This window comes from Myxine glutinosa, chromosome 4 (assembly GCF_964187855.1).
Source record: "Myxine glutinosa chromosome 4, kmMyxGlut1.1, whole genome shotgun sequence".
NCBI classification, from domain to species: Eukaryota; Metazoa; Chordata; class Myxini; order Myxiniformes; family Myxinidae; genus Myxine; species Myxine glutinosa.
Window position 1 is genome coordinate 102386166 of NC_136264.1, and position 18670 is coordinate 102404835.

At 48.9% G+C, this 18670-nt stretch overlaps 1 protein-coding gene across 1 annotated transcript in view; it reads right to left on the reverse strand.

The window, feature by feature from the left end:
• CAMK2N2 (calcium/calmodulin dependent protein kinase II inhibitor 2) overlaps window positions 1-7036 on the reverse strand; it is a 72369-nt gene extending 65333 nt beyond the window's left edge. Inside the window, exon 1 of the mRNA XM_068113064.2 lies at window positions 6769-7036. Coding sequence (XP_067969165.1) covers window positions 6769-6964 — 196 coding nt within the window. The 5' untranslated portion in view covers window positions 6965-7036. The remainder of the gene's footprint in view (window positions 1-6768) is intronic.
• Window positions 7037-18670: the final 11634 nt, after the last annotated feature.

Genomic DNA, 18670 nt, shown 5'->3' on the forward strand with positions numbered 1-18670 from the left:
TCACATCACGTCCCCGACGGGGGACCTAGGCGTAACGCTTGTTCTTAAATGGAAGAGGTGTGGAACAACCAGGACTCTTCCTAGAGCTGGCCACCTGGACAAACTGAGCAATCATGGGAGAAGGGCCTTGGTAAGAGAGGTAACCAAGAACCCAATGGTCACTCTGGCTGAGCGCCAGAGATCCTGTGTGGAGATGGGAGAAACTTCCAGAAGAACAACCATCACTGCAACACTCCACCGATGTGGGCTTTATGGCAGAGTGGCCAGACAGAAGCATCTCCTCACTGAAAGACACATGAAAGCCCGCTTGGAGTTTGCAAAAAAGCACCTACAGGACTCTCAGACTGTGAGAAACAAGATTTTGTGGTCTGATGAAACCAAGATTGAACTGTTTGGCCTCAATTCTAAGCGTCATGTCTGGAGGAAACCAGGCACCGCTCATCACCTGCCCAATACCATCCCAACGGTGAAGCATGGTGGTGGCAGCATCATGCTGTGGGGGTGTTTTTCAGCAGCAGGGACTGAGGGACTGGTCAGGGTTGAGGGAACAATGAACGGAGCAAAGTACAGAGATATCCTTAATGAAAGCCTGAAACAGAGCGCTCAGGACCTCAGACTGGGCCGAAGGTTCACCTTCCAACAGGACAATGACCCAAAGCACACAGCCAAGCAAATGCAGGAATGGCTTAGTGACAACTCTGTGAAGGTCCTTGAGTGGCCCAGCCAGAGCCCTGACTTGAATCCAATCGAACATCTCTGGAGAGACCTGAAAATGGCTGTCCACCGACGGTCCCCATCCAACCTGACAGAGCTTGAGAGGATCTGCAGAGAAGAATGGCAGAAAATCCCCAAATCCAGGTGTGCAAGGCTTGTCACATCATACCCAAGAAGACTCAAGGCTGTAATCGCTGCCAAAGGTGCTTCAACTAAGTACTGAGTTAAGGGTCTGAATACTTATGTCAATGCGATATTTCAGTTTTTTCTTTTTCATAAATTTGCAAAACTTTCTAAGATCCTGTTTTCTTTTTGTCATTATAGGGTATTGAGTGTAGATTGATGAGGGAAAAAATGAATTTAAACGATTTCAGCATAAGGCTGCAACATAACAAAATGTGGAAAAAGTGAAGGGGTCTGAATACTTTCTGAATGCACTGTATGTTATTCTCCAAGACTGGTAAACCAGAAGCAATGTCACCGACAAGTGATGCTCTTCATTTCCATTTGGTGCGAGTACACCATCAAGCCATGGTATGGAGAAATGCTCATTGTGCCATACCTGACCTTCCCACACCTGTGGAAATGGAATGGAAACGTGGTGATTCAGGACTAGAGCCTATTCTGATGTCACTGAGTCCAATCCCAGAAAGTTGCCTCGAGATGATTTGTTTTGCATGCCAGAAGCAATGCAAGACTCGACGCTGCAAATGTCGCTATTCAGAGTTGAGGTGCACATCAATGTGTGCCTGTCAGCAACAGAGTGATGATCAGACCCCGTGTATGAATTTGATGTAGTTTGGCAAAACAACATGTGTGACATTCCTGAATGTTTGTGCTTCATGGCCATGTATACTTAATTTTAGAATAAATGGTTGTATGAAACATTGTCTTATTAAAACCATTTCCCATTTTATAGTGACAAGTCATGAGAACGAAACCATACTTACTGCAACTACCTTTCTTTTGGACTTGGTCTGGTTTTGGATCACTCAAAATCTGGGTCTCTCATACTGTGTGTGTGTGTGTGTGTGTGTGTGTGTGTGTGTGTGTGTGTGTGTGTGTGTGTGTGTGTGTGTGTGTGTGTGTGTGTGTGTGTGTTGACCAGCATCATGGGGGAATTGTACTTCTGTAATCATTGGGATAATTATTATATTATTCCCTTTTTTGGGGGTTTGGTGAATTTTGGCTAGAATTGTCTTTTCACAGGTACAATTTTAATACCCATTACAAAGTTTCCTCAATTCTGTCCAATTTAGACTGATTTATGAAAAAAGGCCATGTATAAGCTTCTAGGTGCATTTTGGGGGTAAAAGTTGTAAAGTTAAAGTAAAAGAGCTGCATGTATATACATGATATATAAATGCTTGTTCAAAGAAATTGTCCAAACATGGTAATTTGGCGGCCATTTTGTTTATGCTAATTAGAAGGTCAAAAACTCAAAATTCGCTTGGGAACAGGATTAATCGAATTCAGCATACCCTAATTATGTTAAAAAGTGAGGTTCCCACCTTTTACCCAAAAATGCACCTAATATTCACATTTCTCAGAAATCCGTCCAGTCTACATCTTTGGGGTTTAATCGTATTTTACCCGACCTCTGCTTCTTCCGGTGTCTTGGATGTTTTCTTGTTATTTTGTTTATTTATTTATTTATATTTTGTTTTGCTTTATCCTTATATATTAATAATGTTCTCTTAGCCCCTTAGGTAGAGTGGTTGTATGCCTTGTCTGGGGCGATATCGATAAATAAATAAACGTTCGTGTTATTAGTCCCCTACCGGTGTACACCGGAGGGGACTATAGGTTTGCATTCCATCCCTCCGTCTGTTAGTCAGTCTGTCAGTCTGTCCGTCCGTCACGCAAAGAACAGTTTTCCGGACTTTCTTTCTAAACTCTTAATGCCAATGATTTCAAACTAGGTACATGGTTTCCTCATGATAAGTTACAGATCAAGTTCGAACTTCACGACGTTTCGATCATTTTTGACAAAGTTATGGCACTTTGAACTTTGGTAATTTCCCCAACAGTTTTCCGGACGACAGACTGCCGGTAGGGGACATGTATTGCAGCGCAATACTCAGAATGCTTGTTTTTATCAGGTATTTACATCCATAAATTCCATTGTAAATATGCAGAATTTTGTTTAATCAGAAGATCAAGTTCCGCATGTGGGTAGAGAGCACCACCTGGTCTGTGACCCATGTAACAGTCTTGTGCAGCTGCATTGTTGTTAAGCCTCCAGCCTCAGATTAGATTAATTAGATTCGATATAGTTTGAGGTTTTTTGTTTTTTTTTACTTACTGCAACTACCTTTCTTTTGGACTTGGTCTGGTTTTGGATCACTCAAAATCTGGGTCTCTCATACTGTGTGTGTGTGTGTGTGTGTGTGTGTGTGTGTGTGTGTGTGTGTGTGTGTGTGTGTGTGTGTGTGTGTGTGTGTGTGTGTGTTGACCAGCATCATGGGGGAATTGTACTTCTGTAATCATTGGGATAATTATTATATTATTCCCTTTTTTGGGGGTTTGGTGAATTTTGGCTAGAATTGTCTTTTCACAGGTACAATTTTAATACCCATTCCAAAGTTTCCTCAATTCTGCCCAGTTCGAGTCGAGCACAATGCGTCCACATGTAGGCCAGACCAGGCAGGTCAGTCAGATGACCTCCTCCCTAAAAGATGCATTGAGTCACGTGGGTTTAAACAACAATCTATTAATGACGTGATTCTCCCGAGACGAGCTCCACTATAATCTAAATCATTAATGACTGCGGCATTCACCTGGATTTGAACCCACAATCTCGACCACCAGGTGCAGTTCAGGTGCTGCACCGTACTGCTTTCGCACTGGTACGGTTCACCAGAGGACCTGGGTTCGATTCCTGGTCTGGGTGTGCGATTTTCCCACGTAAGCCAATTTAATTATTTATATAATTTATATATCTACACACAATGTACATGATATACGGTTTAAAACATTCGAAAAGAGGAAATATAATATTACAAACAGTTTTGTCACGCAATTTCCTTATTTATTCTTCGTTGTTTGTTCATTCGTTTTACAGTACAATGGATGTTGTGCGAAACTGATACTTAATGGGCCAAAGCACCGAAGTGGCACAAAATCCAGTGTAAATAACAAATTCCACACTCTGGATAACACCTTTAATCCTCCATAAACCCTTTAACCCTTACCTTTGCTCGTTTCAGAATTTGTTTTTTTGCTGTTTGAGGCGAGGTTCCGCAGGGAAGCCACAAACTCAAGTGCGCAGGCACGCTCTGGATTGCAACCCCACCTTCCAATTAACTATGACGTCAAATAAATTACATGAGCTCGAATTAGCTGCGAGGGAAACACCACCGACCGATTATGCCTCTGTGGGAAAGGCAGCTGCACATGAGCCAAGAGGGAAGTCTTTGGTGTTAGTAGAAAACATGTTTTCCCAGATAAGCTCACAGTAAATAAAAAGACAAGAGGTTGCCCATTGGATGTAAGAAACTCAACTCAAAATGGATTGTCCCCTCCGACAATAAGGACCTGCGGCTCCCCAAAAACACAGGCTGGTTTATGCCCTCTCTGTATTTTACTCTTTTTATGCCCCCCCCCCGCCCCCCCCAAAGGTGGCCGGACGCATTATGTTCTCAGGTTGTCCGAAATGTACGTGCTAAACGTGATAAACCTCGTTTTTTTCTCAGCAACCACATGTCCAATTGAGACAAAACTTTCAGGGTTGGAGTGACACCCATGAAGAATGTTTTTATGATCATTGTGATGTCATAGGTCACGTGGTATGGCAGCCATCTTGGATTAAACGCAAATAATTTAAAAAAACATATTTCTTGGAAACCGCTGAATGGAAAAATTTGAAACTTCACACATTGTCAAGTACTCCCAATGGGGAACGAAAGCATGATAATGATGACATCATAGGTGAAGTGGTATACCAGCCAGAAATGTTTTAATTGAATTCCTTATCCGAAAAATCTGAAATTGCATGCACATGATCTATGATCCATTTGTATTGAAATATTAAACTTTGTATTGAAATATTACATTTATGACATCATAGGTCACATGGATTGGCAGCCACATTGGATTTAATCTAAAACCTTAAAAAAAAATCTTCTCCCAAACCACTGAATCGATTGATTGGAAACCTTACGTGTGTCATTGACGAGGTATGCCGATTAAAAGTTGATCACGAAAACGTCATTGGTCACATGGGGTGGCAGCCATATTGCATTGAAGGAAAATATTAAATAATTATATCTCTGAAACTGCTTACCCTATCGATGCGAAATTTTACAAATATCATCTAACAGCACTGTTGCATATAGTTTGAAAATGATGACGTCGTAGGTCACGTGGTTTGGCAGCCATCTTGGATAGAAAAACAAACATTCTCAGATAAACAAGAAACTTCACAAACATGATACCCTACCCATACATATGCAGAGTATACATTTTTGATATCATATGTCACGTGGTTTGGCGGCCATATTAGCTTGAAATCCGATATTTTAAAAATCCCTTCTCCAAAACAGCTTCACTGATCTATGTGAAACCTGTCATGGCTGGTACAAATGTGATACTTGAAAACAGTGGAATGGATTTAAATCAAACTTGTTTATTTTAGGACAGTGAACGAGGGCATCGACCCATTGTCACACACATGGACTACGCGGAGGCACATTGGCGACACAGTCACACTGCTCGAGTTCATACAATCTGTTCTTTCACCCATTGGACCCAGGTCCTCAAACATGCACACTCTGGTGACCACTCCATGGGAAACTCCCCAAATCCAGACTTTACACCCATCTCCACTCCTTGTTCCTCTTTTGGAACTCTCTTCCTGAGACTCTTCAATCACACTAGTCCCTCCAAGGCATCAATTTGGCCCCACACATACACCACGATCGCATGCCATCCTCCAACTCTACCTGTGATCTTTTCTACCCCTATTAATCCTGCCATATCCAAGATCGCACACGCACCTGCTCCTGTCTTCTTTCCCTCTTCTCTAGTCTTTTCCTTTTTTCATCATTTTTTCACTGCCTTGCTTGTTACATCCACCTGTTGACCTACTGCCTTACATTGCTCTTCTTCCCTCCATCACATTACCTTCCTGCTAACGCATGAGACTTTGGACACAAAATAACACTTTCTGTCGAGAAAGATGATGCGACTCGGAGACCGGATGTCAGGATTTGCTCCAATCCAGTAAAACCAGCGTCAGTAAAAAGCGTCGTTGCAGCGACGCCACACACATTCTGGGCACGTCCAAGACACCTCACAGCGCCGCCGTTGCCTCCCACGGTATGCACGCTGAATCGCAGCGCCTCAATCGCTTCTGCACACTTTGTATTCCTAATGTTCGTCCCAGCAGCTCCAAGACTGAGCTTCTATGTGTAAACGTGCATCAATCAATGGCTTTGTTCCCAGCACCAGAGAAAAGGTCAATAAGCTACTACTACTACTACTATATATATATATATATATATATATATATATATATATATACATATATGTGTGTGTGTGTGTGTGTGTGTGTGTGTGTGTGTGTGTGTGTGCATGTCGTTTTTGTACATTTGAGCATACGTATATATATATACATACATACATACACACACACATCGTTTTCCTATGTCTGAGCGCATACACACACACACACACACACATATATATATATATGTTTGTGTGTGTCTGTATAATTGTTGTTTTTGTATATCTGAGCGCATCTACACGTGCACACGCGTTAAGCTGCACAGGCGGTAATGGAACACCTGCTGGCAGTGAAAACGCGCGACGCGTGCAGTTCAGTATTTGGGTGACAACGCCAAAGTCAAGGTTATCGATTAGGTCCCTAACCCGTTTCCCTTATACATATGTATATATACAGGGGAAAATTACCAAACCGTGCGAAGGAAAGTCACGAACGCTTAGCTTAGCGTAAATCGCATCGGCCAAGAATGAACCACGCTCGGGGATAGCCTCAGACGGGAAATGATGATGATGATGACGGTGATTATTATGATGACATCACGTCCTCACCTCGCTGCGAGCGCCCGATCTGGCCGAGCTTGGGAGGTCGCTTCGCCTGTCCCGAACTTCCCCCGCCGCCGCGGCCGTTGCCATTGAAGAATCCATCGCCGCCTTGAAGGCGACACGTGAAAGCGAGCTGTTCTACGTCCTCGGAGTCGCCGAAGTGGCCGATCTTCTCGTCTGTGTACGGCATCACTTCGGACATGCTACGCGCGCGCGCGCGGCTCACGGACGCGTCCGCTGCAGCAGCGGTGGGATTCGGGGACGTGGGCGGGACAGAACGAGGATGGGGGAGGAGCCAAGTGGCTGGTGGGCGGAGTCGATGTCCAACTGTGCCGTGAGCGTTAAGGCGGAGACGAGGACGAGAACGAGGTGTGGGAAAACGTGCAGGAGGGAGACAAGGCGCTAAAGGATTAATTTAAAGTGAGATGTGTTAGTGAGCAAAAGCCAATAAGGAAATCAGGTCCCACGCTCATCGTGGATCGCTCGCTCACTGCACAGAACATCGGAATTCCCAACAAAACCAAACACAATCCATAAATACCATCCCTGGCTTTAAAACACACGCGCTTATTAAGGAGGTTATCGAGAGTAAGTTCATCAAGAAAACCTTCTGCAGCATGTATGTAAGTATAGCTATGCACACGATCGTCTCTAAGCTGTCTAGCCTGGGTTCGAATCCCTACCCGGCTCTAAACTGCCATCCTGGTGTTTCGCAAGCAAGGTCATTCATCAGTGTGTGCCGTCCCTCGCCCTGTCTGCCGGCAATCCCCGGTGTAATAATTAGTTGGATGACATTAAGATCCCACGGTGTCATTCTCGAAGAGTAGGCAAGCTATCGCCGGCACCCTGCCCTGACTACTGCTGGGAAGGCAATGGCAAACCTCCCAGTAGGCCCATAACCCTGGCCAAGAAACCGATTCGGCAGCACTGACGCTCTTGACCTGATGACCATGAGTACCCCTACCTGTTACTACAATAACATCCATAACGGCCTGAAGATTACCTGGATGTGCATGGCTGAGGATCTCCAGTGTATTTGTAATGAGCTTAATACCTGCGCACACCACGGACAAAAGACTAATGGTTTAAATTGACAGGCTGCGGCAATTGCAAGTATGGAAAGTACAAATCGGTGGATTCTGTAAACAAGAGCAATACATGGCGGGAATCTCTTCGGTTCCTCCTCTGGGAGCATCCCCATGCCCGGCCGGCCTCCCTCTCTGCGGTGACGTCATGCCGGTTTCCCCGCCTCCTGGCGCTTTCATCCAGTTCATGATCCGCTGGAGATCCGCTCCCAACCAGTCTGCAACCTCAATGGATTCATTTAAACGCTTCACCAAAGAGCTGTCCATTTTATATTGGAAACTGAAAACAACGATCCATGGTTAGAACCTCTCGTAATCCACAATTAAGAGATATTCCTTGTCTTGGTGACTTTCCTGAACTTGCCATCAGGAATTGCATTTGAAACCATCCCCTGCGGATGTCTCATGAGATCTGATGAGAATCTCATCTGACGCGGTGAGGAACCTAAGGAGCTATTTGCTCGGAAAACCGTTCGTGTTTTGTGGAGATTCCATGAAAAGTTTTGTCCTCACCATTGGATGCACAAGGAGAAAGAGCCATAAAATGGCATCGGCCCCGTGGTTTTAGTAATTTTGCTGTACAGAGTTAAAGGCCGTCAGTCGGCCATCTTTGATCAGATGGCAAAACAAAATGTTCTGCATAAGTATACTCTCATGTGTTGTCTTTGTGCCAAGTTTGAACAAAATTGGTGTATGCATGTCGAGAAATGGTTGGGGACACGTTTAAGTAACAAAATGGCCGCCAGTCGGCCATCTTGGATCCGTTCTCGAAAATAAATGACGTTTCCATATGTAACCCATCATTCATTATCTGTGTGCCAAGTTAGAACATCGACAAATGTCTGGGAAATGGTTTAGGACGTGTTCAACATCGGGTTTTTTTTTACAACTAAAATGGCCGCCAGTTGGCCACCTTTGATCGCATTGCGAAACAAAATGATGTGCATGTGTGCACCATCATTCATTGTCTGTGTGCAATGTTTGAAGAAGATCGGTAAATGCATGTCAGGGAAATCGTTTAGGACATGTTCAACATCAGGTTTTTACGGTGTAGCCATATGGCGGCTGACTCTCCACACACCACCATTTTGATGTAACAGTGTTTGTCCGTCTGTATGTATGTATGTATGTCCCCTCAAACATATACCAATTAGAGCTGAGGATCTGATCACATGACAGGGTGATGTTGTTATGTCTGATGCCATTACGGGGGTACGGCGGCTGACTCTCCACACCCCGCCATTTTGATTTATATGCCGTTCATGCCGAACATATCGTCGAACCTGTCATATATCACAATCTCCATGCTCTACCTTTACGTTTTTCATTCAGTGTGAAACACAAACAAACCGATTGTTAAAATGACCATCAAATATTGAAAGCATCGGTGTTACGCAGTTACGGCTCTTCCAACAATATGGTACATATAGGCCTGAGGCTTCATGCCTACACTTTGGACCGCTTCGGATAAATTAAGCCCAGGTTTCTTAATATAGTAGTGTATCGTTTCAGTAGTATCGTTTTCGTAATAATAGTAATTATAATATAGTAAATTTCACCATAACATTTTAATCCCAATGTCGTGAATGGAAAGTTAATGGATTGAAGCGGTGTATGGTTCATGAATCAATGATAAGTGGGGTAACCGCGGAAGTAAGGAATTAGCCTCGGTTTTTTTATTGTAGTAATATCATCTATCTATAATTCCAGTAATCTCTGTGTGTGTGTACGTGACCGCTGTTTCTCGACAACCACGGGTCCGATATACTTGAAACTTGCCAGGTATATTGCTGGGGACCTGAGGATGTGCCTTTTCAAGGTTTCATATTAATCGGACAAGTAGTTACCGAGCTATGGCGATTTAGCCGTTCGCCGTTCGCTTTGGCTTTGCGAATGGACCAAACCATTTCATGTAAATAGAGGGGGGGGGGGGGTTCTGTGGTCGTTGCGAATGGACCAAACCATTTCATGTAAATAGAGGGGGGGGGGGTTCTGTGGTCGTTACTGCCACGTGGTTTCAAAGTTTTTTTTTGTTGTTGTTGTTTGCACGCATGTTTTTTTGCACCCACGTACGGGCACGCTCTAGTCTATCTATAATGCCAGTAATCTCTGTCTGTGTGTATGCGACCGCTGTTTCTCGACAACTACCGGTCCGATATACTTGAAACTTGCCAGGTATATTGCTGGGGACCTGAGGATGTGCCTTTTCAAGGTTTCATATTAATCGGACAAGTAGTTACCGAGCTATGTCCAAAAAACGATTCAACCAATCAGAGAGCAGCGAGCTATCACGTGTGCCGAACGTGGCGAACAGACTCTGCCTCGGACGGCACATTTGAGAGCGTATTCATTTATTTCACGTTGGCAAACTATGTTGCCGTTAAACTATGTTTTAAAACTAATTAAAACTATTTTGCGATTCATCGTAACTGCGATATGCGACCTTCCGGAGCTCCTGTGAGAGCGTGCGCCATTACGGATAGTAATTCAATTAAAAACATAAAAACATTGTCCCAATTCAAGGTTTCATATTAATCGGAGAAGTAGTTACCGAGCTATGGCGATTTCTTTACCAAACTCCGCAAGCCGTTCGCTTTGGACCAAACCATTTCATGTAAATAGAGGGGGGGGATTGTCACCGTACTCGCAAGCCGTTCGCTTTGGACCAAACCATTTCATGTAAATAGAGGGGGGGATATAATTTTAGATATAGATATAGTACGGGCATGCCCTAGTTTTTATAATAATGATAATGTAACGTTAATATTATATTATAATAAATGTAATTGTAACACTAATCCCTTTGTAGTGACTGCAAAGTTACTAAAAGTTAAACTATATATATCTTCTTCTTATTCTATATTATTTATTTATTTAATATATATATATAAAAGAAAGTTTTTGTTTGTTTGTTTGTTTTTTTGTTTGTTTGACTGCACGCGCTAATCTCCTGAACGGTGAAGATAGGAGGAAACCTCTGAAACAAAATGTCGGGACGGGCCCCGGGAAGGTTATAGGCTAGGTGGCGAGGCCGGTCGAGGCCGCCTCGGCCCGGCTGGGCCCATTTCGCAATAAATCTTCTTCTTCTTTAAAAATTCTCTTGAAGTACAACTTGTGCACTTGATAAGAATATCTGACTGATTGCAACACATGCTTTCAAAATTCTCTCTCACGGGGCCCGACAGAACAAAGAACAAGGAATCGTTGAGCACTAACTGATACTGGGCTCGCGTCAGACCTATGAACAGAAGATTAAATTCATTCAAAAAGAACCCGGGCAACGCCGGGTGCATTCAGCTCGTCTTCTATATATTAAAGTAGCGGCAGTTTTGTGTCACGCTACGTCATAACGTCTATCTTCAACTAAAGTATCAAACAAGCCCTGCTACACCACTGTTAGACTTTCGGTATGGTTTACAACTAAAATGGCCGCCAGTCGCCAGTCACATTATGAAACAAAATGATGTGCTTATGTATACAATCATGTATTGTCTTTGTGTCGAGTATGAACAAAATTGGTCGATACATGTCTGAGATATAGTTGCGGACGGACGCACACACGCACGCACAAAGGGATGGACGGACAGACCCAACCCAAAGCCCCCTTTTCGGACCAAGTCTAAAAACATGAAGCTACACTTTTGTTGAAATTAATTAATTATGACAATAAATATATAAGGAGGGTAATCAAGTACATTTGTGCAAACTCTCTGCGTACATTTATTGCGTCATCAAGCTAATTAAGCAAACACTGCTTGCACCACTATTAGGGGATGAAAACAATTTTTCCTTCTTTCTTCAGTACCCAGTCGAATACGTGATGAGGTGTGAATCAGGTAGAATTCACCCCATCACAGTCCTCGCCCCGTTACTACGATGACGTCACGTTTGAAATTCTGTAATATGTGACACTCAAGATGATGCTGATTGTAGTCATTTTGATTTTTGCCCAACCGAGGATAATAGTTGCAAGAATACGAATATCTTTTATTTCGTGTCTTCTTAACCAGTGTCACACTCGTGCGTTACAAACAGCAAGTGCGAAGTTGGGTGTAGAGCACCATCACGTGGTCAGATTGTGCATCACCATAGCGACGGTCCACATACATATGACAAATGGTTCAAGTTGAATCGACCGAATCAAATTGCTACATTATTTATTTAAAATCGCTGTGATGAGATTTGTCATCCGAAGTCACAAGCTGAAGTTATTTCTTGGTTATTCCAGGATTACAACTACCTAACCTAAGCTATGACAGGAGGAGACAGGACTTTTTGAATAAGAACGAGAAGATCTGATAGAGATATTTAAGTTAATAAAGGTCAAAGACAAAATAATCTCAGTATTTATTTTTTCAGTAGAATGGAGATTGATAGGACTAGTGGCGACAGCCTTAGTTTAGAGAAGAGGAGGGTGACATAGTAAGGCAAGAGTCGTTCACTCAGAGAGTAGTTAATGCATGGTCTCCCTGGAAACGTAGTGACAATAGAAACAATAGATTGGTTTAAACTGGATTTATAAAGGTATCTGGAAGCATCTAGGACATTGGCAGGATTGATACGCAGATTAGGTACGAATTGGTGGTATCTGTGAGAGGGTCTCCTCAAAATGACGTCATCATACAACCCGCTTCAGACCATTCAAGCTGGATATTAGTTTGTCCAGGTATTTTGTACAATATGTCGCACAACAAACTATGAAATAAAAAGAAACAAATGAAGATCCAAGATAATTATTTCCCACTTGCTGTTTCCTTTCGTTTGAATCTCTGATCAATACATAACGTCATTGAACTCAATACATACAATACTAGAACGACACTCGGTAGAGCACGTACCTCCACCAGGCTGGACAGTTTATGTTTTGTATTCCACTGATAGGTCGGATCAGGATTGGGACCTGGACCAAAATCTCATCGGCGTGTCATTGTCGTCTAACCAACTCATCCACCTAGTTTTGCCCGAATCAATCCACAACTTTTTGAAATATCCAGCTCACAGACAAAATAGACAGACAGACAGACAGGGGGTAAAACATAATCTCCGTCCATCTTGGGTGGCGGAGGTAAAGAGAGTAATCCGTTATTTACTTTATAGCAACCAAGGCAGTCCTCGCTTAGCGTTGTATAGTTATGTTCTTCAAAAGTTCGACTTTAACTGAAACGACTTATAACGAATCAAATTTTCCAATAACAATTTGAACTAGAACTGCCACTTCATAACTGCTGGCAGTGATGACCGGTTTACTCCGCCTTCCCGCTTTCATACAACCCCACTTTTGATACAACCCCACTTTCATTTGACATGCTTTGACACAGCCCCCCTGGATACAACCCCGATACACACACGCACACACACACACACACATACCCCCCCCCCCACACACACATACCCCCCCCCCCCACACACATACCCCCCCCCCCACACACACATACCCCCCCCCCCCACACACACATACCCCCCCACACACACACATACCCCCCCCCCACACACACACATACCCCCCCCCCCCACACACACACATACCCCCCCCCCCCCCACACACACACATACCCCCCCCCCCACACACACATACCCCCCCCACACACACACACACATACCCCCCCCCCCCACACACACACATACCCCCCCCCCACACACACACACATACCCCCCCCCCCACACACACACACATACCCCCCCCCCCACACACACATACCCCCCCCCCCCCCCCCACACACACACACACACACACACACACACACACACACACACACACACACACACACACACACACACACACACATGTGTACAACTCCACACAGAGAGCATCCTAACCGGTATACATGTCACGTCACAGCAATGCCCAACAAACAGATGTGATGTAAAAAATATTCTCGGAAGTTACGTCAATAATTATCGCCTCACCCTCTGTCACATTAGCCTGATGTTGGCTGAGTGGTTAGGGTGCCGCCTTGGGATCCTAGGATCCTGGGTTCGAATCCCGGTCGATCGCTGAATTAACCCCAGGGGGGTTGACTCAGCCTGTCATCCTTCCGAGGTCGGCAAATTGAGTACCAGCTCACTGGTAATTCCCTGTGTGTCGCAAGAGGCGACTAACAGGATTGGCGGCGGGGAAGGGCATCCGGCCGTAAAACATTGCTTCAAAAAAGGGACCACGGTGCCCAAAAAAGGCCAACTCCTGCTCTGCAGGGAAAAATGGCCTCCAAAGGTGGTTCTTCTTTCTTCTTTCCTCCGTTACATTCCCCTCACCAATTTGTTAACATGACCTGGCAGCGTGAAACTGCCTGTGGTACCGAAGACTCCACTGGGAGGATTCCTGCGATGAGGTTGAGATTCCATAGTCTTTTCAACGACGACCGCCACACACTAAACGTGCTAGGAAATGGAGTACATTACACGGTGCACCCTATTAACAAAAATATTTGGAATGCCAGATGTTCAAAGTAGGGGTCAGTTAGGATGCTAAACCTGGTGTTAACACACACACACACACACACACACACACACACACACACACACACACACACACACACACACACACACACACACACACACACACACACACACACTTTCCATTTTCTCCAAGGACAATAGAGACTTCAAGCAAAATCGCAGAGCACAGTCGTACTATATCAACCTACAAACGATCGCAATGGCCAAAGGAAACAAGACGACAACATTGCACAAAACAAACGGTTCCAAAAGCCACCGACGAGAATCACACTTATTAATACGACCGTGTGGCGGACACGAAAGCACTGACGCGGTGACATCACCCCGCACACCACGGGGATGGGCCACGCCAGGGAGAGAGGCGTGGCCTCACGATATACGCGGAGCGCGCAGCCCTGAGCAGCTTAGTGCTGCAGTTTGAGTACTTTGAATAAAGACTCTTTTATGAACCGCGTTGTCCGCTTGCTCTTTGCGTTAAGCATTAGCGTGCGCAGCATCGCGCTTTATATGGTGAGCTCGACGTTGGATCTGCCGTAGCGATCCTTCCGAACACGACGCCATTGCAATGGCCAACGACAAGGCAATGGCGATTAAACTTCCCGAATTTTGGGAGGCCCAGGCCGAAGTCTGGTTCGTTCAAGCCGAAGCCCAATTTCAGCTTCGGCGCCTCACCAACGACGACATGCGCTACTGCCACGTCGTCGCCTCCCTCGGGCCCGGCACGGCCGCTCGAGTTGTGTTAGTCCTTCGCCACCCACCGGACGGCCACAAGTACGAGGCTCGGCAATGTCATCCGCCATGCTCCTTCAACAGGTCGGGAAACGCCCGGGCCGGCGCTCAATAGTGGCGATGAGCGCCGGCCGTTCGAGCAGCCTGCTGTTCATAACGGACACCTTATCCGGGCGCCGTTACCTGTGCGACACGGGAGCGCAGGTGAGTGTCGTTCCCGCCGGCACGTCAGACAAGCACGCCGCGGGCGGGGGCCCCGCGCTGCTTGCCGCGAACGGGATGCCCATCCGTACGTACGGAAAACGCTGCCTCTCTCTGCGGTTCGGAGGGCAGGTTTTCCGATGGACGTTCGTCACTGCCGACGTGCCCATGGCACTGCTTGGCGCGGACTTCCTGTGCGCTAATGGGCTCCTGGTCGACGTAAAGCGCAGACGTCTTGTCCAGGCCGAGACGTTCAGCTCGCTCGCTTGTGCGCTGCTCAGCTCGTCGAGCAGCTCAACGAGCGGCTTGCCAAGCGGTTTGCCGAACGGTTCGGTTCCGGCCACGTTGGTCTGTACGCTTCCGGCAGCGGACGCATTCACCCGCCTCCTCGCCGGCTTCCCGGCCCTCACGCGGCCCACCTTCTCGGCGGGGGCCGTCAAGCACGGGGTGGCCCATCACATCCCCACCGTCGGGCCACCGGTCTACGCCCGGGCACGCCGCCTCGAGCCGACGAAGCTGGCGGTGGCAAAAGCGGTGTTCGCTACCCTGGAGCGACTCGGCATCGTTCGGCGCTCAGACAGCGCTTGGGCGTCGCCGCTGCACATCGTGCCGAAGCCCGGCGGGGGATGGCGACCGTGCGGGGACTATCGCCGTCTCAATGACGCCACCACCCCCGACCGCTACCCCGTCCCCCACATTCAGGACTTTTCTGCCCGTTTGGCGGGCATGTCCTTCTTCTCGAAGGTGGACCTCATACGCGGCTACCATCAGGTCCGCGTCAGGCCGGAGGACGTCCCGAAGACGGCGGTCATCACGCCATTCGGACTCTTCGAGTTCCTGCGGATGCCCTTCGGTCTGAAGAATGCGGCTCAGGCGTTCCAGCGACTGATGGACAGCGTCCTGCGCGACTTGGATTTTGTCTACGTCTACCTGGATGATATCCTCGTCGCCAGCGCGTCCCGCGAAGAGCACCTACGCCACCTCCGCACGCTCTTCGAACGCCTGGGCCAGCATGGCCTGATTGTGAACCCCGCAAAGTGCCGGTTCGGCGCCGCCATAATCGATTTTCTGGGGCACCGTGTCACCAGGCACGGAGCCGTCCCCCTGCCGGCCAAGGTGGAGGCGGTGAAGGGGTTTCCGCGCCCCCGCACGATCAGAGGGCTGCAGGAGTTCCTGGGCATGGTGAACTTTTACCATCGATTCCTGCCCCGTATCGCCCAGCTCCTGCGCCCCCTGCACGAAGCTCTCCGAGGTAAGCCGGGCAAAGGCGACGTTACCTGGACCGAGCAGATGGACACGGCGTTCACGGGCGCGAAGCTCGCCTTGGCTAACGCCACCATGCTCGCGCACCCGGCGCCCGATGCACCGATCGCCCTCACCACCGACGCCTCGGACTACGCGGTGGGCGCGGTGCACGAGCAATGGGTGCGTGGAGCTTGGCAACCGCTGGCGTTCTTTAGCCGGCAGCTTGGCCCGCCCGAACGACGTTACAGTACCTTCGACCGCGAGTTGCTCGGGCTTCACTTGGCGGTCAGGCACTTCTGCCATCTGCTCGAGGGCCGTGCTTTCACGGCCTTCGTCGACCACAAGCCACTGATCTTCGCGATGGGCAAGGTCACCAAGCCGTGGTCGGCCCGGCAGCAGCGTCACCTCTCGGCCGTGTCCGAGTACACGACGGACATCCGGCACGTCGCGGGGAAGGACAACCCGGTGGCGGATTGCCTTTCCCGGGCCGTCGCCCACGCAGTCCACCTCGGCATCGACTATGCCCGGATGGCAGCGGACCAGGCCGCTGACCCCGACGTCCAGGCCTTGCGGACCGCCGTCACGGGCCTCCGTGTCACCGAGGTGCCGTTCGACGGCGCAGGCGCGGCCCTCTTGTGCGACGTCTCCCTCGGGCGTCCTCGCCCCATCGTGCCCGCGGGCTGGCAGCGCCAGGTGTTTGACGCCATCCACGGCCTGTCCCACCCGGGCGCGAGGGCCTCCCAAAGGTTGATCGCCGACAAGTTCGTCTGGCATGGCCTCCGGAAGGCCGTCCGCGGCTGGGCCAGGACGTGCCTCGCGTGCCAGCGCGCCAAGGTGCACCGGCACACCCAGGCCCCGTTGGCCCCGTTCACGGTGCCGGAATGCCGGTTTGACCACGTCCACGTGGACCTGGTGGGACCTCTGCCCCCCTCGCGGGGTTTCACCCACGTCCTCACCATGGTGGACCGCACCACCCGGTGGCCGGAGGCCGTGCCCTTGGCGTCGACGACGGCGGCGGATGTCGCGCAGGCTTTCATCGCCACCTGGGTCGCCCGGTTCGGCGCCCCCTCAGACATCTCGTCCGACCGCGGCCCCCAGTTCACCTCGGAGCTCTGGGGGGCGGTCGCGCAGGGGCTCGGGGTCCGGCTGCACCGAACCACGGCATACCACCCCCAGGCTAACGGCCTGTGTGAGCGATTTCACCGCTCCGGCCCACCCTCCGCGACGGCGGCTGGGTCGACAGGCTCCCCTGGGTCCTGCTGGGCCTCCGGACGGCGCCCAAGGAGGACCTGCGCGCATCCGCGGCGGAGTTGGTCTTCGGGCAACCGCTGCGGGTGCCGGGCGAGTTCCTCCCCGACTCCACGGCACCATGGTCCGCGGCACAGCAGCGCTCCGCTCTGCAAGAGACCGCCCAGAGGTTCGCCCCGGTGCCAACGGCATGCCACGGGCACCCACCGACGCACGTCGCCCCGGAGCTTCGCACGGCGGAGTACGTCTTTGTCCGCCACGATGCCCACCGGACACCACTGCGGCCCCCGTACGACGGGCCTTTCCGCGTGCTGGAGACCGGGGTGAAGCACTTCACCCTGGACATCAGCGGTACTCCTGACCGCGTTTCTGTAGACCGCCTCAAGCCGGCCCACCTCGACGTGGACCATCCACCGCCAATGGCCCGACCCCCGCGTCGGGGCCGCCCCCCTACGGGCGGACCCCCGGCACCGCCCAGCCCCGCCGCCCCCCGGTCCTGCTGCCGGAGGCATCCCAGATGGCATCCCTGCATCCCAGACGCCGCCAGTCGCCAGGGGGCGCTTCGGCCGGGTCATCCGTTTGCCCCGCAAACTGACCCTTCAGGTGCGCGGGGATTCTGGGGGGGCGCGTGTGGCGGACACGAAAGCACTGACGCGGTGACATCACCCCGCACACCAGGGGGATGGGCCACGCCAGGGAGAGAGGCGTGGCCTCACGATATACGCGGAGCGCGCAGCCCTGAGCAGCTAAGTGCTGCAGTTTGAGTACTTTGAATAAAGACTCTTTTATGAACCGCGTTGTCCGCTTGCTCTTTGCGTAAGCATTAGCGTGCGCAGCATCGTGCTTTAACGGTACGTTTTTACCTCAACTCAAAAATGGGACAACCATTAAAATGTCGAAGTACTTACAGCAGAGCTTCCCCACTTGTAATGCTGTGAGACAAA